This window comes from Lagenorhynchus albirostris, chromosome 7 (assembly GCF_949774975.1).
Source record: "Lagenorhynchus albirostris chromosome 7, mLagAlb1.1, whole genome shotgun sequence".
NCBI classification, from domain to species: domain Eukaryota; kingdom Metazoa; phylum Chordata; class Mammalia; order Artiodactyla; family Delphinidae; genus Lagenorhynchus; species Lagenorhynchus albirostris.
In genome coordinates, this window is record NC_083101.1 from 112,478,567 (window position 1) to 112,501,218 (window position 22,652).

The window sequence follows — 22,652 nt, forward strand, 5'->3', positions numbered from 1 at the left end:
ACAGTATTATATGTTGATCATTTTCTAATACAATTAAATATTCTTTGAAGAACAGAGTTTAATGGTAGTATTTCCTCGTGAACTCCCAGGTAATTTTTTTCTCCATTACCCTCTTAAAGAAGAAGCGTGCTTGTTGGCAGAGGTTGATCATGTGGCTCTAGGACATGGTACACCCCTGGGATGGAGGGCAGGCTGAGTGAGGAGTGGGGCAGAGTAGGGGGAGGGGGTCATGGAGGAAGGGGCTCCAGGAAGGCTTCGAGCAGAGGAGACTCTTTAACCTCCTTTAGTATCTTTGATGGACATGTGGTGTAGACTTTCTTTTTCATTACTTTAGTCTATTTTTCTTGAATTTATCATTGTTCTAAGACTGAATCTTGTCTGAGCTTCAATAAAAGTTTAATACGTAATGCTGCAGGGTTTATCCTTGTGTATAAATTTTTGTGTTTCTCTGATTATTTCTTTAAAATCACTTCATAAACGTTGTTCTTTTTTTTTTTTTTTCTTTTGGCCACACTGTGCGGCTTGTGGGATCTTAGTTCCCCAGCCAAGGATTAAACCTGCGCCCTTGGCAGTGAAAGCGTGGAATCCTAACCACTGGACCACCAGGGGATTCCCATAAACATTGTTCTTGATATAGATTGCTCTGTGGAAAGTTTGACCAGTTTGTATTCCTACCAGCAGTGCATAAACATACTCATTTCATGGGACCCTTAGCTATAGAGATTCTTTTAAGTACCTGTTCTTCAATGGGTCTGTAGGTATAGGCATTACATAGACTATATATGAAGCAAATATTAAAGTGCTCATAGTGATGGAATTAATGTTTAACAGTTGCTCTTGAGGTTTATATTCTGATTTCAAAAGTAATTTCTAAGACATTGAATGTTCTTTTTAAAGTTTATTTTTAACAGCTGTATTGAGATATAATCCGCATACCATTCAATTCGCCCATTTAAAGTCAACAGGTCAGTGTTTTTTAGTATATTCACAGATACGTGCAGTCATCATCCACAGTCAGTTTTAGGGACATGCTTGTTCTGTGTGAGAAATTTCAGCATGTGAGAAATTTCAAAAAGTTAGCTTCTTGCTTCTTTCAAAGAGTGGCTTTAGTGTGGAATAGCCCTAATGGAGGCATTACCGTGTGGTAAGGAGGGAGTGAGACGTTTAATGAAAAGTCTCAGATTCAATGATCTCAGTGATTGTGAACATGAACAAGGCCATCTTGAAGAATTTTGAAATTAGGGGTTTCCTATTAAGAACTCTGAAAATAATTTTTTCTATTTTTTTTCATGTAGCTAAAAGACCAGGTTCAGGACAAAGCTTGGCTTCTGTTGTGTCTGCTCAGAAAATTACAAAGCCTGCTGCTAAATATGGAGTCCCTTTAACGTATAAGAAATATGGAGATAAAAAATTACATGAAAAGAAACCACTCCAAAAACATAAACAGGTATGATGATCATGCTACAAACTGTGTATTAGTAACATGCTCAGTTTGACCTTATTTTATTGTAGCTCAATTCAGTTAATCTTGATATTCATAGGATTGTTTTTATTAAGTTACTAAAGAACATTGTTCTCTGCTTCACCAGTCTTCTAAAACTTGGGAGACTTACAGAAGTCATAAAGAAACATTAGTTAAGTAAAGCAGCTAGTGCAGTAAAAGGAAAGTAACATAAATGAAATCATTTTTGAATAACCTAAGCAGAGCCATTTGTCTTTGTGCCTAAAATAAGTAAATATCTGTGATAAACATCATAAAAATCTGGGGAAATTTTGAATTTAAGAATTCACGATGAGATAAATAAAATCATAGAGCTGGAGGAATATGATCATATCGTCTGTCATATTTCAGATGAAAATTAAGGCCTGTAGCATTTAGGGGTTGTGTCTAAGGACACGGAGTATTAGTTGCAGGAATTTGATATTTTTCTTCACGTCACTAGCTGTGTTCTCTGGCATATGGATCCTGTTGGTTTGCACTGCGTATGCACATGCATACATACACGTACACACACATGTAGTTACAAAGGTGTGTGTAATGCTGTAAGACAGACCTCCTAGTAGGGGTGGTCCGTCTCTTTGGGTAGAAGCTGTGATAAAGTAGTTCAACATGATCCCTGTAAAGCAGTCTTCAAATAAGTTGTGTAGGTCAGCATCCAGTCAGGAGACAGAAAACATAATAATTTGATAGGGGGAAGTTTGGTGTAAGTAATTACGATCTGTTTTTAGGTAACTGACTTCTGAGGGCTGAAGAGAACGCTAAAGAATACAGGCCTAGCAGACAGACGCAGGAAGCAGGCACTGCTCCTGGTGCAGAGGCAGGGCCCCGTAGGAGAGACAGAGGCCAGAGTATCACCCCGCCTGCCCTTGAAGCCGAGCCTCAGAGCCTGCTGGGTGTGGATGGAGGTGACCCCTGGGTAGTGGAGTTCGCTGGCAGATGCGAGACTGTCCATTGTGGAGCTGATCAGACTCCTGGAACCTTCATAGGGTGAACCATGCTGAGAGGCCCATGGAGGAGCCTGCCGGGCACTGCTGGGCCCTTTGGGCTGGGCTGCCCGGCTGGGGCACCGGGTGCGGCAGGCAGCTGGCCTCGAGGCTGCCACTGAAATTCGCAGAGAGGCTGCTGGGGGTACTCTGCCTGCAGGGGTGGTGTCACCGCCTGTCCTGCACCCACAGGGACAAGAGGAAGAGAAGCCCTTTCCTTGTGCAGCGTCCCTCTCTCCAACATGGTCTGCGGACAAAGCTTACGTCCGGATGCAGGCCTGAGGTTTGCCCTGTCCAGCTCCAGGGTCACGAGCAGGACGGTGAAGGGTGAACTGCGAGCTGAGGGGCATTGTGACAGCTGGCACACCACGTTTGTGTTTCTGTTGTTTGGTACCATGTTTATTCAGGCCTAAGTGGAGCAATTCCATCATAGCCTTTACCCCTCTTTTCTTTAGTCACCACAAGACACCCAGCGCCCCCGCGTGCCCTCATTCCGTAGCCTCTCAGCTCCCTAAGGCTCTGGCCCTCCCCCGATCCCACCCCCGAACCCTTCCACAGAGCCTTGGAGAGCACATCATCAGCAAAATCCCCTGTGTTCTAACCTTGTCAAGAGTGTCTTCACCTCTTTTGCTCTAAAACCTGGCTTGCCCTGAACACACTGTCATGCGTCTCTCTTGGGGACCGTTTTCCCTCTGGTCCCTCAGTCCTGCTGGGCCTAGAGGTGGGACGATGGAGGCGTGGTCCTCACTTGTCATTGCCAGACTCTCCTTTGCTCCCTAAGCCACTCCGCCAGGCTTCGTGTCAGCTGCTGCGCCTCCGTGAGGGTCATCCTAGACGCTTCCCCGCACTGTCATGATTCTTGTTGACTTCAGTATCTGAGAAGATGACCCTTGCAGTAGTGCATGGCCTTGTTTTCTTGATGGTTCTCTTTCATCAGTGATCGTGTCTCCTGCCTCACCTTGGAACTCTCCCTTGTAGTCATGCCATCACATTTGTCATCAATAATAGCATCTATTTCGTAGTCTCAGTTACAAGTACCCCACTCTCTGACCACTTCCTGTGTTTTCAGCTCATTCCCTGAGGACTCTGCCACCAAAACTTCTTTGTTCTGTTGGATCCATGGATCTTAGCTAGTTTTTTCATTGTCCATCCCTTCTTCATTTTTATTTTCTTTCTCCGTCTTTAATTTCATGTTCTCTCGTTGTAATAGTTTCCAGAACCTCGACTGTCTTGCCCCAGTGGAATGTGGTGGGGAAAACAGGCAGCTGTTCTAACTGGTCTCGCTTTAAATTTAAACCCCCAGCATCAGGCAAGCACTGCCGCCACCACCCTGTTATGTTTCCACAGTCCAGTTCCCTTCCCACTTTCCAGGATGGTTATCTCCTGCTTTCTCCTTGCTCTTCACCTCAGGGTATGGCCTTGCTTCCTATTTCACTGAGAAAGCAGAAGCAAGTGGAAGGAAATTGCCCACACTCAGCAGCCCTCTTGCCAATCAGTCCTACGTGTTTGTAAATATCCTATCTTTCTTCCTGTTACTTTGCTGATCTATTTGTATTTTGATCCAGAGGCGACCCAGCTGTTTGTGGACCATCTGCTGTTAGTATTTCTGCGTACTAAAGGACTTCACCCTCTCTTCGGTATCATATTTTTCCTCTCTCCCGAATCACTCCTGTTAGCAAACAGACATGTTATATCTTCAGTCTTCTTAACAAAATCCTCCCTCCCATGTCTCCCTGGATCCAGCCCTTTCCCTGTATCTCTGCTCCTTTAATGGCAGAACTTCCCCCAGCCTTGTCTGTACGTCTTCGCTTCCTTGCTTCCCCTTTCCTCTTGCTTTGTCACAGCTGTTAGGATGCGGCTCCTGGTGAGGACCGCAGGGAGCCCAGTTGGGTATGTCCAGGGGTCAGGTGTCTTGTTCCTCTGCCTCAGTTTTGGACTCACTGATTACCTGCTCTTCCTTTAACGTTCTCTTCACGTGAGTCCAGATACCACACTCTGCTGACTGTCCTCCTCCCTGCCTGCCTGCTCCTCTTGCCACGGCGCAAGCTCCTCCTGCTGTCGCTGACCCCTGACGCTCCAGTGCTTCAGGACGCCAGCCGGGGACACCTCCTCCCCGGACCATCCTCGCGCTCTGACAGCACCTGTAAACCGACACATCTGCGTCTCGAGCCTGGACTTCTTTCCTGAACTCCAGAGCTGTGCTGTCCTCGCATTTCTAACTGGGTGTCTGATGGGCATCCCAGCGTGAGGCTGTGTAAGTCTGAACGCCAGGTCCCGTGCCGTCCCCAGGCTCATCGTTCTTGTCTTGCCTCACGCTCCTGAAGTCCACTGACGCCCCGTCACCGTCACATCCTGTCCACCGCCTGCAGAACCTGTCCTGTTCGCAGTCTGACTGCTGCTCGCCACTCTGTCAAACACTGGTCCAGGCCACCTCGCCCTCCCCGGCCTGACCTCACTGCTCTCAGACCGGCGTCCTGCGTCTGTCCGCACACGGCAGCCTCAATGCTGCTCTGGTGGTGAAGGGTAATCGTCGCCCTTTCCTGCTCAAGAGGTGCCAGCAGTCTTTCCTCCCGCTCCGAGAAGGTGCCCTTGTTACCTCCGCGAGTCTCATCTCTGCTCCCTCCTTGCTAGTCTCCATCCAGCAGCGCTCATGAAACCTTGCTGTCCTCGGACATGCCAAGCACTTATCTGCGGAAGAGCACTTGCACTTGCTCCTCTCTTCTCCTGGAGGACTCTCTCTCTCTTGCATGGTTTTCCTCCTTCCTTCCTTCCGGGCTGTGCTCGCAACTCTATGGATAGAACTGCCATCCAGCCTTCTGGCCCACCCCCGCAGCTCCGTCTGCTTTTTCCTCCGCTGTTTTTCCTGCATGTGCTTGTTTCCAGCCTCCTCCGTGGAGGTGTGAAACTGTGAGAGCAGGGGTGATATTGTTCACTGGTGCCTGAACCAGTGGGGCCCCCAGTAAACACTGACTGGATAAGTGAGTGATGAGTGGATTAGAGAGCACTAACAGAGTTTGTCAAGTCACTCAAGTGTTAATTCTTTAAAAGAATGAATAACACCCAAAAGTTGTTAGTAAAACTGTGCAGAGGCCATTTTGTTACCGTTGTTAGCACATTGATAACTATTAGAAAAACAAAACCAAGAGAGAAAAAATGATAATGACCAACTCCTGAGCACACTGGGATGTGTCTGTACCCCATAAGGTCACAGGAGGAAAAAAATAGACTCAATAGCTATTTTCTTTAGTTAGGAAGATGAGTAGTCTGCTAAGATTATTATCGATAGCTGTACTGAAGAGACTAAAAATTAATACGATCCCTTTAACTTTCTCTTGTAACCCAAATACGTACTTGGGTGGACTTGTAGAAGGTCATTTGCCTTATCTCTGGGCCAAGTGTTCACCTGACCAAGTGGAGAGATCAGAGCGCTTGGTGAGGCTGGGCTGAAGATGTAGCAGGTGGTCCTCACCCTTGGGCGGGATCGTAGCCAAGTGTTTATTCTTTCACATGGCTGGTCGAATCAAACAGTATGTTGCTGTTCTTAATGTTTCCCTCATTTTCAGTTAGCATTTATTCAATATGCAAGAGCAGCATGCTGTGGTATTTTCAGATTCCAGTTAATAATATCCTGAATAGCAGATACCATCCCATCAAATAGTTCGTGACAGGTACATGATTCAGGTGATAGTCATAAGAGTTTTGGAGTTCAGGCAAAGTTGTTGCCCTTAAAGTTTTTAGGCATTTGGCATGATTTTCTAGACCAGACCAATGAGAACTAAGTAAAAATTAGCACATGAAATAATCATGCAGCTTATTTAAACAACGTTTCACGACAGATTTCTTTGCACGACAGTGTGAATGTACTTAATGCCACAGAATTGTACACTAAAAAATGGTTAAAATGGTAAATTTTTTTTAGTTGAAGTATAGTTGATCTATCATATTGTGTTAGTTTCAGGTGTACAGCATTCTAGTGATTCAGTTTATTGTTGGGGGCAGATTATATTCCATTATAGGTTATTACAAGATATTGGGTATTAATTTCCTATGCTATACAGTAAATCCGTGGTGCTTATCTGTTTTATGTATGGTAGTTTTTAATTTGTTAATCCCGTACTCCTAATTTGTCCCTCTCCCTTTTGGTAACTATGAGTTTGTTTTCTGTGTCTGTGAGTCTATTTCTGTTTTACATATACATTCATTTGTATTATATTTTAGATTCCACATATAAGTGATATCGTATAGTATTTGTCTTTGTCTGACTTATTTCACTTAGCATAATAATCTCTAGGTCCATCCATGTTGCTGCAAATGGCAACTTTCATTCTTTTTTATGGCTGAGTAGTATTCCATTGTATATATGTACCACATCTTCTTAAGCCAGTCGTCTGTTGATGGGCCCTTGGGTTGTTTCCATGTCTTGGCTATTGTGAATACTGCTGCAGTGAACATTGGGGTGCATGTTTCTTTTCAAATTAGATTTTTTGGTTTTTCTGGATATATACCCAGGAGTGGGGTTGCTGGATCATATGGTAGCTTTATTTTTAGTTTTTTAAGGAACTTCCATACTGTTTTCTAAAATGGTAAATTTTATATGTGTTTTACCATGATGAAAACAAATTAGAAAAAATTTCAGGTAAATAAAAACTAAATAAAAATAAAAGAAACAACACATGCGTGAAGTTTTTCAAACCTAACAATGAAGGGCTTCCCTGGTGGCGCAGTGGTTGAGAGTCCGCCTGCCGATGCAGGGGATGCGGGTTCGTGCCGCGGTCCGGGAGGATCCCACATGCCGCAGAGTGGCTGGGCCCGTGAGCCATGGCCGCTGGGCCTGCGCGTCAGGAGCCTGTGCTCCGCAATGGGAGAGGCCACAGCGGTGAGAGGCCTGCGTACCGCAAAAAAAACCCTAACAATGAAAAGAATTAAAGGAAAGAAACTAAATGTCTAAATTATTTTAAATATGATTTTTAAAAATAAGTTGGTTTTTTTGGTTTTTATATGACTCATATTTTTTATTTATTTATTTATTTTTATTATTATTATTTTTTGCGGTACGCAGGCCTCTCACCGTTGTGGCCTCTCCCGCTGCGGAGCACAGGCTCTGGACACGCAGGCTCAGAGGCCATGGCTCACGGGTCCAGCTGCTCCGCGGCATGTGGGATCTTCCCGGACCAGGGCACGAACCCGTGTCCCCTGCATCGACAGGTGGACTCTCAATCACTGCGCCGCCAGGGAAGCCCTCATATATTTTTTTAAAAGACTTATTTTGTCCCCAGAAAATCTAAAGCATCTTTTAGATTCAAATTCATAATGACTCTTAGAATTTTAAATTTAACTTTCTATCAAGCTTGAAAAGGAGAAGTTTATAAGGAAAACCATAACCCCTTACTGATAGTGCCTGTCTCTTTTTTAAAAATAATTTTTGGCTGCACTGAGTCTTAGTTGCTGTGCGGGCTTTCTCTAGTTGCGGTGAGTGGGGGCTACTCTTCGTTGCGGTGCGCGGGCTTCTCACTGCAGTGGCTTCTCTTGTTGCGGAGCACGGGCTCTAGGCGCACAGGCTTCAGTAGTTGTGGTGCACGGGCTCAGTAGTTGTGGCTCACAGGCTCTAGAGCGCAGGCTCAGTAGTTGTGGTACATGGGCTCAGTAGTTGTGGCTTGTGGGCTCTAGAGAGCAGGCTCAGTAGTTGTGGCTCATGGGCTTAGTTGCTCCGCAGCATGTGGGATCTGCCCAGACCAGGGATTGAACCCGTATCCCCTGCATTGGCAGGCAGATTCTTAACCAGTGCACCACCAGGGAAGTCCTGTCTGGCTCTTTTTAACTGCAGAAAATTAAGCTAATACACATTAAGTTTTTATTACTCAGCATATCTTAAAAATATCTGCATGTCATAAAAACTTTCTTTGCTCCAGTTCCTATTAATAATCATAACTGTTTTCTAAAAGGCTTCAGTTAAAACAGAGAAGTGGTTATGAAGCCACCAGAGGGAGCTCCGTGAGTATGTTTCAGTAGTTTTGTTCTGACTTGAGCAAAGAAACAAAACAACACTTTTCGTTTAATATGGATGTTTTATGTAACCATATTTTTCTCTTCTGTGTAGAAATAGTGTTCTGAAAATACTTGTGTGATGTCAGAGGAACAGCTTGGCATTTTTATTTCACAAATATTTGTATATCTTATATGTGAGGCTGCAATCTGGAGGACCAAAACATGAATATAACTCTTGCTTTCATGTGACTTACCCAAGAGTATGTAGGTGTCTTAGTTAAACATTCTCTTGTTGCGCACAGTTGTGTAATCTGGTGTAAAGCTGGTCATGTATAGTGAGATGCTGTATCACTCATGTTAATATTTTTAAGTTGTTGGGTGTCGTGGTTCACAAATGTGGAGACCAGTGCTAGACCTGCTACGTAAGGGTTCACCTGTGGAACTTGTTAAAATGTAGAGCGCAGGGCTCTGTGTCCAGAAATTATAATTCAGCAACTCTTGGGGATATGTGTTTTTTGAAAATAGCTTTATCAAGATATAACTCACATACTATACAACTCATCCATTTGAAGTTTGGAATTAAATGGTTTCCAATGAATTTGCAAGAGTTGTGCAACCATCCCCACAATCGACTTTAGAACATTTTCCTTGCCTCCCCACAACATCCTTTTCCCATTAGCATTCCCTCCCCATTCTTCCCCAACCCTTAGCCCTGGGCAACTGCTAATCTACTTTTGTCTCTGTATAGGTTTGCTTGTTCTGGACATTTCATGTAACTGGAGTCATACAGTACCAGGTCTTTTGTGACTGGCTTCTTTTGCTTAGTATAGTGTTTTCAAGGTTGTAGCATGTATCCATGTTGTAGCATGTATCAGTACTTCATTGCTGTTTATTGCCAAGTAATACTCTTTTGTATGGAAGGAATATGTATTCTTACAAAGCTCCTGGGTAGCATTCCCCACTAGTTTAAATTCTATATATATATAAAACATACTTTGAAATGTTAACTTTGTGATTGTAATGCCATAAAAAAACATTATATACAACTGTTTTTTCCTTGTACTTCAATAATAGTGCTCCCAGAACACTCTCTTGACTATTTTAAAAGAGGGGGTTGCTATCTATTAGTGGTAGCAAAACCATTTAGTGGGTGAAGAGCACGAACTTTTTTTTTAAGTAATAGAATGGAAAGTAACAGACTCAGCTACACATAGTAAAATTATTTTATGGAACTTGGGTGTGTGTGTGTGTGTGTGTGTGTGTGTGTGTGTGTGTGTGTGTATCTTAATTGGGCCTGGATGTGAAATAAATTTCTTTTTTTTTTTTTTTTTTTTTTTTGCGGTACGCGGGCTTCTCACTCTTGTGGCCTCTCCCGTTGCGGAGCACAGGCTCCAGACGCGCAGGCTCAGCGGCCATGGCTCACGGGCCCAGCCGCTCCGCGGCATGTGGGATCTTCCCGGACCGGGGCACGAACCTGTGTCCGCTGCATCGGCAGGCGGACTCTCAACCACTGTGCCACCAGGGAAGCCCTGAAATATATTTCTTACAGTGGGTTGCTTTTACAAAAAGTTTGAAAGCTACTGTTCTTCAAATATTTCAGTATTATTGTCATCTTATTAACCCTAGTGTCTTTCCTGGGGCGAGGTGGTGAGATACATGGTTCAGCTTAAGTGAAGGTTGAATTGAAATAACTAGCCAGCATTAGGTTAGGAGTTAGGATCTAATAATACAGTGAGGAGGAGATGGGACGGTTCCGGGAACCTACTGCTTGGGTCATTTTGTCAGGGAGTAAACTTGCCATTTAGTTAGTCATGGTGTGAGGTTTTGTTTTGTTTTTGGCGGGGGGGGCTGCACCGTGCGGCTTGCGAGGTGTTAGTTCCCCGACCAGGGATCAATCCCATGCCCCCTGCAGTGGAAGTGCCGAGTCTTAACCACTGGACTGCCAGGGAAGTCCCTGGTATGAGACTTAATACCACTTATCACACTGATGATGTAGCTTTGAGTTTAAAACATACTGTGTCAATAAAATGGATTTGGTTTATAATGGTCATTTAATTAAAATGCCAAAACACAGTATAAGAGAATCATTATTCTCATTTTAACAGTTTATCAACCCATTTGATGATGTTACATATTGTAAATATTATCATTTTATTGTGGTCAGATTAAATAATGTATTCATTAAAATAAGTTAGTTGCATTTCCTAAGGAAGAAATTATGTTTAAATTATGTATCATGTTGCTTTCTAAAGTAAGCAGAAATTTTAAATACCTTTTTGAATTTTTTTTTTTTAGTGAAAGGAAACTTTTGGTGCCTTTCTAGTTCTTTTTTATGTGTTGTGAGCTATATAATATCTTAACAGTAATATATTTTTGGAATTATATTAATTTCATATTGATTGTGGGTCATATTTATTTTGTAATATTCTGAATTCGCATTTAGAATTTTAGTGCTTATCCATTATGGTCATTTTACAAAATTTAGGAAGTAGAAGCAATAAGTGGTATATGAGAGTAATTTCATAACATTGACTTTTGCCAAAATACAGCTGTTATTGAAATGGAATTGTTAGTGGAGACACTTTAATGATATAATCAAATGCTGAATTATTTTACTAATAATGTAAATGACCACTGAAATAATTTTTTTAAAGTAGCATTTGCTTTCCTTTGAGTTGAAACCCAACATTGGTAAATAATTTTGTACAGTGTTTCTTTTTATATTCATTTTTTCCTAAGGTAGCTGAAAAATTTTAAATTGGTTCATGATAAATGACTAGAGTTTCCTGTAAATACTTTTAATCTTTTTTGGTATATAGAATTGTATTTTGAACGGTTTGAAACACTGATCATACAGTAGGCTTAACATTGCTCACAAAATTGAGTAGCTAGCCCAAGATAAAAAAAGAAAGAAATCCATGGGTCAATTATACTTATGAGCACACGTGCAGAAATCCTAAAAGAAGTTTTTCAAAAACTCAAACCATTCATCAAAAGAATGATTTAAGAATTATTAAATAGGATACATTTTGGGATGCAAGGATGGTTCAACAGTAGGAAACTGGTTAATTTCACTTCATTAGTAAGTTGAGAAAATCATACATAAATGATCTCAGTAGATACTGAAAGTTGAGTAGAATTTAACAGTTTAAACAAAAAAAAACTTCTTTGGTTGTATACATTAAACATGTACAACTTTTTGTATGTCCATCGTACCTCAATAAAATGGTTTTTAAAAATGATCCAGTGGCCTCCCTGGTGGCGCAGTGGTTAAGAATCCACCTCTCAATGCAGGGGACGCAGGGGACACAGGTTCCAGCCCTGGTCCAGGAGGATCCCACATGCTGCGGAGCAGCTAAACCCATGCACCACAACTACTGAGCCTGTGCTCTAGAGCCCGTGCACCACAACTACTGAGCCCACATGCCACAATTACTGAAGCCCGTGTGCCTAGAGCCCGTGCTTCACAAGAGGAGAAGCCACCTCAAGGAGAAGCCTGCGCACCACAACAAAGAGTAGCTCCCGCTCGCCGCAACTAAAGAAAGCCCGCGTGCAGCAACGAAGACCCAATGCAGCCAAAAATAAATAAATAAATAAAATTTAAAAATCCAAATTTCTTTCATTCAAGAAATAGAGGGGAAAGTTCTTAACATGACACAGTTATATATACTAGAAACCCATGTCAGGCATTATACATAATACTGAAAAATTGGAAGCATTTACATTAAAGTTAGGAGCAAAACAAGGATGTTTGCAATGATTGCTATTATTTAATGTTATTCCAGAAGCCTAGCTAATGTAATTAAAAAGAGAAAGAAATAAGAAACATAAATACTGGGAGAGAAGAGGAAACAGACATTTACACATGATATGATTCCCTATGTAGAAAATCCTAGTGAAGCAGCAGAACATTACTAATGAATTCAGTAAAGTGGCCTGATAGAAGTTCAGCATGCAGAAATGAATAATCAAAAAAGGAAATGGAGAGACATAGTGACAGACTCCCTCAAATACTTTATTTTATTTTTTATTTATTTTTATACAGCAGGTTCTTATTAGTTATCTGTTTTATACATATTAGTGTATATATGTCAATCCCAGTCTCCCAATTCTCAAATACTTTAGACCTGCTGAGAAAAGTGCGAGATAACTATGCAAGAAAGGAATCAACATCAATGGAGTATTACTTATCAATGAAGAAAACAAATGCAGATACAAATAACAACATGGACGATTCTGAAAACAATGTTGAGCAACAGAAGTGAGATACAAAGGAATATATATTGTGTAATTCCATTAATATACAACTCAGAACACAGAAAACTAAACTGTATTGCTTAGGAAGGCATACATAATTGGCAAAGCCATAAAGACAAGCAAGACAGTGATTAGTAAAGTCAGGATGGTGGCTACCTCTCTGGTGGGGGGCTTCTGCTTGTTGGCAGTATTCTGTGCCTTGACTTGGGTGGTAGTTACTGGCTATTTCCTTTATTTTTGCTAACCTCTGTGTATGTCCTTTATTTGCTTTTTTATAGGTGACTTTATTTTTATTTATTAAAAAAATTTATTTATTTATTTATTTTTGGCTGCATTGGGTCTTCATTGCTGTGTGTGGGCTTTCTCTAATTGCTGCGTGTGGGCTTTCTCTAATCACTGTGAGCGGGGGCTACTCTTTGTTGCGGTGTGCAGGCTTCTCATTGCGGTGGCTTCTCTTGTTGCGGAGCACAGGCTCTAGGCGCATCAGCTTCAGTAGTTGTGGCACGCGGGCTCAGTAGTTGTGGCTCGCCAGCTCTAGAGCACAGGCTCAGTAGTTGTGGTGCACAGACTTAGTTGCTCCGCGGCATGTGGGATCTTCCCAGACCAGGGATCGAACCCACGTCCCCTGCATTGGCAGGCAGATTCTTAACCACTGCACCACCAGGGAAGCCCCAGGGATAATATATTTTGAAAGACAGTTATGGCAGTATTGGCTTTACATTTTTTCCTGTTTTAAATTTCCATACATTTGAATTTTTCAAAATCCTTATCTAATTTGTAGTTTTACTTTTTGTCCAGGCCCATCAAAGTCCAGTGAAGAAAGTGAATCCTGGAGAAGAAAGGAGGAAACTGTTTGAGGTATAAAGACATCTGTCTGCTTATTTTAAAGCTTTGTAAAAATAATTATAAAAGAAGAAACAAATCTTATAAAACCTCCAAACCTTTCCTCCTTATTTCTTTCAAACAAATACCTCTAACTTATTTCCGTTTTTTAACCTCCCTGGGCATATGTCTACCATTGGTATGCTAGCTTTACTGATGAAACTAGAAGAAGTAATATTTATTATTGATAAAAAATGTTCTTTTTTTATTTAAGGAACCAGTAAGGAAGAGAAGGTTGGAATTGAATGAAAAAGAAAAGAAACAAAAGGATCAGGTAGTTATTTCGCTCTTACTTTTTTCCCCTGCCAAGTTGGAGAGGATAATAGTTTCAAGAGTTCTAAAAAGTTTGTCTTTAAAACTTGTTACAGATTAGCTTAATGAAGGCTGAACAGATGAAAAGGCAAGAAAAGGAAAGGGTAAGAGGATGGTCCATTTCCCCGGTGTGCTGCACTGCCTCCTACACATGTGCCTTTTTTTTTTTTTTCCTGGCTGCGTTGGGTCCCTGTTGCTGCACGCTGGTCCTCTCTAGTTGCGGTGAGTGGGGGCCACGACTCGCTGCAGTGCACTTGCTTCTCATCATGGTGGCCTCTCTTGCTGCGGAGCACGGGCTCTAGGCCTGCGGGCTCAGTAGTTGTGGCTCGCGGGCTCTAGAGCGCAGGATCAGTTGCTGTGGCACACGGGCTCAGCTGCTCTGCAGCATGCGGGATCCTCCCAGACCAGGGATCAAACCTGCGTCCCCTGCATCGGCAGGAGGACTCCCAACCACTGCGCCACCAGGGAAGTCCCCCCCGCCCTTTTTTTTTTTAAAGGGATACACTGATTCCATTTTATTTCTAAATGTATTTCATGTACTTTATACTAGATATTTGAAATGGTGTTTTGTTTGTTTGTTTTCCCCAAAAGCTGGAGAAAATAAATAGGGCCAGGGAACAAGGATGGAGAAACGTGCTGAGTGCTGGTGGAAGCGGTGAAATGAAGGTAGGCCTTTGGTGCCAGTGCACTTACACTACTGCTCTCTCTCCACTTTCCTCCTGCTCTTGGAAAGGTATACAATTGACTTTTTGGGGGGATACACTTACTTTTTACTAGAGTTCTTCAGCATCTATTATGACTCCTTAGTTTTCCTGCACATATTTGGTATGTAATTTGTACTGATAACTAATATGTGACACTGTTAAAATTGCATAAAAAGTTTGCTGTGAAGGCTGTGATACACCATTCCTGCCTGAGGCATCTTTTTAAAATCAAATACAGTTTGTCTCCACTCTGCCTAAAGTCCTCCTCTAGCTTCACACAGACCTGAAGATTCCGTTTTCAGAAGACCCGTACTAAGCGGGGCCCTGCCAGTCTCTCCGCACTCATCCTGGTTGTGCCATGCGCTCTAGTCATGCTGAGCTAAGGACCGTACTGCAGTTTCCCCACTGTGTGTGGCCTGCTGGAGCTACGTCCTGACACCTGTATTAGTCTTTACCTGAAAGCACCCTCCGTCCCTCCTCACTCTCACTCCTACCTCCAGCCATTTACCTAGGTAACCAGTGACCTAACCAGCCGTTTACCTAGGTAGGTTAAGTCAGACATTTCCTTTGGGCAGATGCGCACTGTACAACCTTGGGCAAGTTAACTTTCCTGAACCTTAATTTCTTCATTTAAAAGAAGAAAGAAAGAAAGAGAGAGAGAGAGAGGAAGGGAGGGAAAGAAAGAGAAAGAAAGAAAGAAAGAAATAGAAGGAAGGAAGGAAAGAAAAGAAAGAAAAAGAGAAAAGGAAGGAAGGAAAGAAAAGAAAGAAAAAGAAAAGGAAGGAAGGAAAGAAAGGAAAGAAAGAAAGAAAGAAAAGAAAGAAAGAAAGAAAGAGAAAAAGAAGGGAGGGAGGGAGGGAGGAAGGAGGAATGGATTTCAAGAGCAGTGCCTGAGCTTGGCCTGCAAGGACTCACCGGTTAAGCTCCTTTTCCTTTCCTTGCTCTGCCAATCTGAATCTTGCGTTTCTTCTTTCGCCCTCATAACACCCTTTACATGCCGAATTCTAAGGTGGTCCCAAAATTCCTGACTCCAGGGGTCAAGCCTGATGTTATCCCTCCACTGGAGCATGGGGGAACCTGTGAACAGGGTGTGTCGCAGCCCCTTAGTTAGGCTGTGTTGTATGGCCCTGCTGATGGGGTAGCCACTCCTGTGGTCACGTCACTATTTTATAAGCCTCCCTCATAGCAGCCTGGAAGGGAGAAGGTCAGAGAGACAGCTTCTGCTGGCCTGGGAAAAAGCACGCGTTCACGTGGCAGGGAAGCACAGGTGTCCTGTGGGAGCTGATAGTGGTCTCTGACCAACAGCTAGCAAGAATGTAGTGACCTTAGCCGTGACAGCCACAAGGGAGTGAATTCTGCCAGGAACCAATGAGCTTGGAAGAGGATCCTGAGCCTCAGATGAGGGTGGCAGCCCTGGCTGACACCTTGATTTCTGCCTGGTGAGACCCCCTGCAGAGGACCCTGCTAACCATGCCCAGACTCCTGAGACCACAAATGGGTCTGTCTTAAGCTGCTGAGTTTGTAGTACTTTATGACACAGCAATAAAAAATGAATACATACTATTATTCCTCTGTACTATCAGTTTTAATTTGTATAATCCAATCAGCTGTTACTTAAGGTCTTTAAACTGTGAATTCGCCTGACCTTGCTCAATAAACTTGGTATTTAGGTGCCCAGTAGATATTTGTTAAGTTGAAATGATTGCCATTCTTACTTGTTTCTTTTTCCCTGAAAGATATGGTTTGAATAAAAATTTATCTGTTTATGTAGATATACATGTTCTGCCCTGGCTTTCTTGGTTTGTATTTCAGTGTCTTGAGATGACACATTTTTCGTATTACATATCAATAACCCAGTAGGAGTCACTTTTTCTAATTCTGTATTAATATAGACTTATACAGTTTTTAGTAATACAGTTTTATCTTTAAAATTGTACTTTACTATTTTTGTACTGTACTATCCAATTTACTGTGAAATTGAACTTTTAACCTCCTGAGTGATAAGGAATGACTCAGACAGAATTTGGCCCATTCTAAAATAACTAACCCCATATCTTATATGATTAGAAAGTAAAATCTTACCAAAGTGCAGGCCCTCAGATCTTGTCAAGCATTTTGTATCAGTCCATGATTAGTGTTGAGAATTTGATTGTTTTTTCTTCTCCCTTTGCGTATATCTTCTTTATGCAGTAAAGCACCTTTTCCCCCTATGATGTCTAAAGCCATATTTAATCCTAAAGTCCAGTTTTACCAATGTTTGATTATAGTTTCTCAACAGTGTGAGATACTATGTACTTAATAGGTTTCTGCTTCGCTTCATAAACTTCTATACTGCTTTCTGTGAGGATTAATAAAACAATTTATTTTCCATGACGTAAAGCAAAGTCTATGTTAGTTTCTGTACTTATTCCCTATGAGGTTTGAAATATTTAACTTCTTCAGCTGTTTGATTTCTGTACAGTTGATAAGGACCTGGAAACTCAGTAAAAATGTGAATCAAATTAAGGAGATTCCCCAAAATAAAGATAAAACAAAAACTAAACATTAAGGGAAATATTTCAAAGTTAATATTCTATTATTATGTACCTCTAAATACCAAGACATTATGCACAGTATAAATAACCTTCTGTCCTTGATTACTTAGTATCTGCAAAATCTGGGACTTTTTGCTTTGTCTATTTTTTTCTTTTTGATTCTTCTGATAGGTATTTTTTTCTTTTTTTAAATTGTAGTTGATTTTCAATGCTTTATCCATTTTTGATATATCTCTTATGAAAGTGCATTTTTAGAAAAATTATGAAATGTTCCACATATATAGTTTGGTTATATAGATAACCATTATATATAAGAGTGTATCTGTTGTTTGACAATATATTGGAATGCTGCTCAGCATTGAAAAGGAATAGCCTATTAATACATGCAACAGCATGGGTCAATCAACAGCATACTGAATGAAAGAAGCCAGGCACAAGAGTACATGTTGTATGAATCCATTTGTATGAAATGATAAGAAAAGGCAAATCCAATTTCTGTGACAGAGAGCAGATCAGCATTTGCTAGAAGGAGGGAGGGGGTGTTGGCTGCAAAGGAACATGAGGGACCTTTTGGGGTGATGGATGTGCTTTCGATTGTGGTAGTGGTTCCAAGAGTGTCTGTATTTGTCAGAACATCAGCCTGCGCTTATAATTGGTGAATAAAGTCATGTTTAAAAGATCCTGTTGTTTCAGTATTCTAGTACAGTGTTTTCAGCATTATTTTGAGTATAGGTATCTTCAGAGATATGTACATACATTTGATTTTGCTAGAGAGAAACCTTAGAACACTCAACCTTAAGTTGATATTAGCGCCAGACTAAACTCGAGGAACCAGGCTCGTAGGAGGTATGACCACCTTTTACCAGAATTGTGATTCTGATAATCTTGCCCTGAGATGCACATTTTGAAAATGTATATGAAAATCACCTTGATGGAGTTTTCCTGCCGAATGAAGTATCTTCCCTATTTCTAGCAACTTTCATCTCTTGCTATTCAAGCATCTTGAATCAGTTTTCTATTTTTATCTTCAGCTGACTTTTTTTTTTAAATTATTTAATTATTTATTTATTTTTGGCTGTGTTGGGTCTTCGTTTCTGTGCGAGGGCTTTCTCTAGTTGCGGTGAGCAGGGGCCACTCTTCATCGCGGTGCGCGGGCCTCTCACTGTCGCGGCCTCTCTTGTTGCGGAGCACAGGCTCCAGACACGCAGGCTCAGTAGTTGTGGCTCACGGGCCCAGTCGCTCCGCGGCATGTGGGATCTTCCCAGACCAGGGCTCGAACCCGTGTCCCCTGCATTGGCAGGCAGATTCTCAACCACTGCGCCACCAGAGAAGCCCCTTGAGCTGACTTTTTTAAAAATCAGACTTTCTTATAATACTGTACACAATTCTTGCGTCAAGATGTTAACACAAGTTTTACCTCACTGGGTACACTGAAATGCCTTTTATTTGGTTCTCGTATTTTCCTTAGCCAGACTTCTTCCTCAGGATGTCGTCACCTGGAAGCTCTTCTCCCTTTCCGGGCAGTGTTCTGGCTTCTGCTCTCATCTGCGTTTGAGTGCTGCCCCTCCACTTGAGTCATGTCACTTTGTCTTCGTTTTGGTGCTGCTGGCCTCTGCCTCTGAGGTTCCTATTTCCTCTTTGCAGTGCAGTTCTTGCCCCCTGACCTCTGTAACATTCTACACTTACTCAACACTCATCCTGACATCTCTGTTTTCTGTGAGTTTTCCATGCGCTTGGGTGCGTGTGTTCTGAGGCTGCGTCCTATGCCTTTGCCTTCATCCTTTGTTATTTCCGCAGAGAACCCACAGCTCCCTTCACCGTTGACTTCTTCTCTGATTGCCTTTCTTTGCTCGCAGGCTTCTTGGCTTGGTGTCAGTGCAGCAAGCCTTCTAATTAGTTCCTCTACTTTGTTCTCTCTCTTATTCTTGCTTATCTTGTGTAATTTGACTTACTGACCTTTTTTTTAAAACTTTATTTGTTTATTTTTGGCTGCATTGGGTCTTTGTTGCTTCACACGGGGTTTCTCTAGTTGTGGTGAGCGGGGGCTACTCTTTGTTGTGGTGCATGAGCTTCTCATTGCGGTGGCTTCTCGTTGCAGAGCACGGGCTCTAGGCGCACAGGCTACAGTAGTTGTGGCACGTGGGCTCAGTAGTTGTGGCTCGCAGGCTCTAGAGCGCAGGCTCAGTAGTTGTGGCACACAGGCCTAGTTGGTCCGTGGCACGTGGGATCTTCCTGGACCAGAGCTCGAACCCTTGTCCGCTGCATTGGCAGGCGGATTTTTAACCACTGCACCACCAGGGAAGTCCCACCAACCTTCTAAGAAACTGTCTTAGTGCACTTTCCTGCTAGAAAATGTATGCATGCTTTCTGTTGTTTATTCTATGAACTCGCACAGCTGAGGGTAGTTACCTGTGATGACCTTTTAGGACCAAATAACACTTCCTATCTGCCTTCTTTCTAGTTAACTTCTTACGTCTTCCTGCATCCTTTTTCCCCCTACTGCCAACACCTAAACATACACCTCCAGTGCTTATTTTTACTTTAAGTTTTATTTTAATACCATGGTTCATATTTAATCATTTACTCTTTCTTTGTTACATTGCTTTCAAGGCTGGGTTGAATAATATTTTTCTCCAGTGATTTTTTTTTGGAATTTTTATTTCTCATAATTTTTTTTTTCTACTTTGTAAATTTTCTCAGTATTTACTACTTTACAGTGTGCCTGTGGCCACTCGTTTACTACAGGAAATGAAATGTTTTTCAAGCTTTACACTTTGTTTCCCAGTTTGTCAACTGCTTAAGGATTGGTATGTTGTTTCGTTTCTTTTATTTACACCTAGAGTATGTTTCAGTGGTGTTTATATCCTCATTGCTTGTTGAATTGGATTTGGGGTATGTTAAATGCCATATGTTTTCGTTAGATATAATTTTGAGTGTTACAAAAGCAGGCTCTGTTTTATTTATAAGCTATACATATTTAAACTTAATAGAATGGGATCACATAAAATGTATACTAGAAACTTGTTTCAAAACTTGTTAATTAAGACCAAGTTTTTTCATAGTTACATAAATTTTGTGATAGTTTATATTTTAGTTACATTGAATTAAGCTTTATTGTTAGTAACAAAGTATACTAGTTTTTGATTGTTAATGGTTATAATATAGTAGGAAAACATGTTAAATTAGGTAATTGCTTTCTAAGAGTTAAGTGTTGAAATTTACTTTTTTCTTTTGAGGGTACTACAGACCTTTTAGGTCTTGTGAGACAAGCATGTGAGAGCTCTTTGTTTGATTCCTAGGCTCCCCTTTTTGGCAGTGGAGGGGCTGTGGCTCCATCATCTTTTTCTTCTCGCGGACAGTATGAACATTACCATGCCATTTTTGATCAAATGCAGCAACAAAGAGCAGAAGATAATGAAGCTAAGTGGAAAGGAGAAAGACACGGCCGAAGGCTTCCAGAAAGGTATGGCATGTTCTGCAGAAGTTGCTTGTGCTTTGCTTTAGAGAAAGTAATGGAAGTCATCATGCGTATTTATTGGCAGAGGAATCCCACCTGGAGTACATCCAGGATTTCCCAAGGGGGCTGCAGGTCATCACCATTCCTCTGATGCCGATGCTCTTAGAAAAACTTGGAAAAGATTGAAGGCCGTGTCTAAACAAGCCATTATAAACAGGTTGGACCGTGATGATCCATAAATTCACCCTTGCTTGTAAATTTGTCTTAGGCCATGTACAGCCTAATACCTACACCTTCTGGGTGTTTTCTCCATTATACATAGAGTATTTTTTGCCTTCTGGATGCAGTCATTTTCTTATGTGCAAATTTGGCCCTTAATTACATGTGGAAAACATGTAGCTCTTCAGCCTGATTTTTGTAGCTTATATATGTTATAGGCTGCACATACTATTTAAAGGAACATGTGATAACTTTGAACCAACATATGGTTGTAATAACTTTATCCACTTGCTTTAAATAAATCAGAATATATTTAAAATGGAATTACATTCTATGCAGAAATCCAAGACATGCCTTTGGGTCTTCCTTTTCCTCATTACTTAGAACCCCACTTTTCTCTTTGTCTTCCTCTGCATGTTCATCTCTGATTGATGTCTCACTATGATCCTGTTCATTGGGTTTTTTCTTTTCTTCCATTAATTAATTTAATATGGTTGCAGTCAGTAGTTTTAACTTGCATAGTTCCTTTTTTTAAAGTATGCATATGTGTTTTTTTAGACCTTCCCATTTCTTCCATAAAAACGTTCCAGTTAAGAGCAGATACCATTTTGTGAAAATTTAATTTGTCATTTTACAGAGAATACTTTTGAGTGTGATAAAACTCTTTATGGCTCTCCCAATTATAAAAGATTATTAAAAGGTAGCTGAGCAGAGGTAAATAATTGAGGGGAATACAAATTAACATTATGAATTATGTACAGTAGCCTGAAGTGTTAAGCTAATTGTAAATACTTCCCATTTTTGAGAAAAGAGGGCTACAGACTTCCACATATGCATGTTTTTTATGAAATGGTAAAGAAGATTTTTGTGCGGGGTTTTATCCTCTGGTATTATTGACCTTTCTACTATATAATTTGTATGGCTTTTTATTTTTTGTGGTACCTGGACCTCTCACTGTTGTGGCCTCTCCCGTTGCGGAGCACAGGCTCCGGACGCGCAGGCTCAGCGGCCATGGCTCGCGGGCCCAGCCGCTCCGCAGCATGTGGGATCCTCCCGGACCGGGGCACGAACCCGTGTCCCCTGCCTCGGCAGGCGGACTCTCAACCACTGTGCCACCAGGGAAGCCCCTTTTTTTGTTTAATTTTAATCAGATCTCTTAAAATAAATGTGTGTAGTATAAAGAAAATAGGGAAAACTATGTTATGCTTCTTCACGCTGTTCATCTTCCATAAGGTTTCTTGGTTCTTCACAGTTGGAGTGACGAGTAATGGACTAGTTTGGTCCATTTGCATCAGGCTCCCGTATAACCTTGAAATGTTCACATACATTTACACTTGTTTCATATTGTCTTCAATGACTGTGTATCTCAGTTACTTCTTCCACTAGAACACAACTTCCATTCAGTCTTTGAGCATCAGATATAGTTTCAATATTTTAATTTTCAGCTTTTCAACCATTTGTGATTGTGAGATCGTTTATCATTTCTTTTCTGCTAACTTTGGGGGGCTTAGCAGTACTCAAACATATAGTATACCTTTTCTTATGTTGCTTTGAACTTGTTATTATTGATGATAGATATTGTTTATTGCATACTTATTATGTACCAAGTTATATTTACTTATCACAGCATCCCTTTGAATTAGATATCACTCTTTTAATAAGATGAAGAAATTAGGACCTGCAGAGATTAAAAACCTGTGTATGGTCAGGCCACTAGTAAGTGGCGGAGGTAGGATTTAAACTAAGTCCGTCTGAGTGTAGAGTTCAGCTCCTCGAGCACCGTTTTAAGGACTTCTCAGCTTCTTGAGATACTACTAG

General features: G+C 41.4%; 1 protein-coding gene across 9 annotated transcripts in view; it reads left to right on the plus strand.

The window, feature by feature from the left end:
* Positions 1-22,652, plus strand: part of NEK1 (NIMA related kinase 1) — a 213,440-nt gene that overhangs the window by 56,555 nt on the left and 134,233 nt on the right. For all 9 annotated transcript variants that reach the window (XR_009541711.1, XM_060155835.1, XM_060155836.1 and 6 more), the window contains exons 11-16: positions 1,296-1,447; positions 13,525-13,584; positions 13,823-13,882; positions 13,977-14,024; positions 14,512-14,586; positions 20,458-20,621. Coding sequence is in view for 8 of the 9 variants with exons in the window: in XM_060155835.1 (XP_060011818.1) it covers positions 1,296-1,447; positions 13,525-13,584; positions 13,823-13,882; positions 13,977-14,024; positions 14,512-14,586; positions 20,458-20,621 (559 nt within the window). In the remaining variant the exon portion in view is untranslated. The remainder of the gene's footprint in view (positions 1-1,295; positions 1,448-13,524; positions 13,585-13,822; positions 13,883-13,976; positions 14,025-14,511; positions 14,587-20,457; positions 20,622-22,652) is intronic.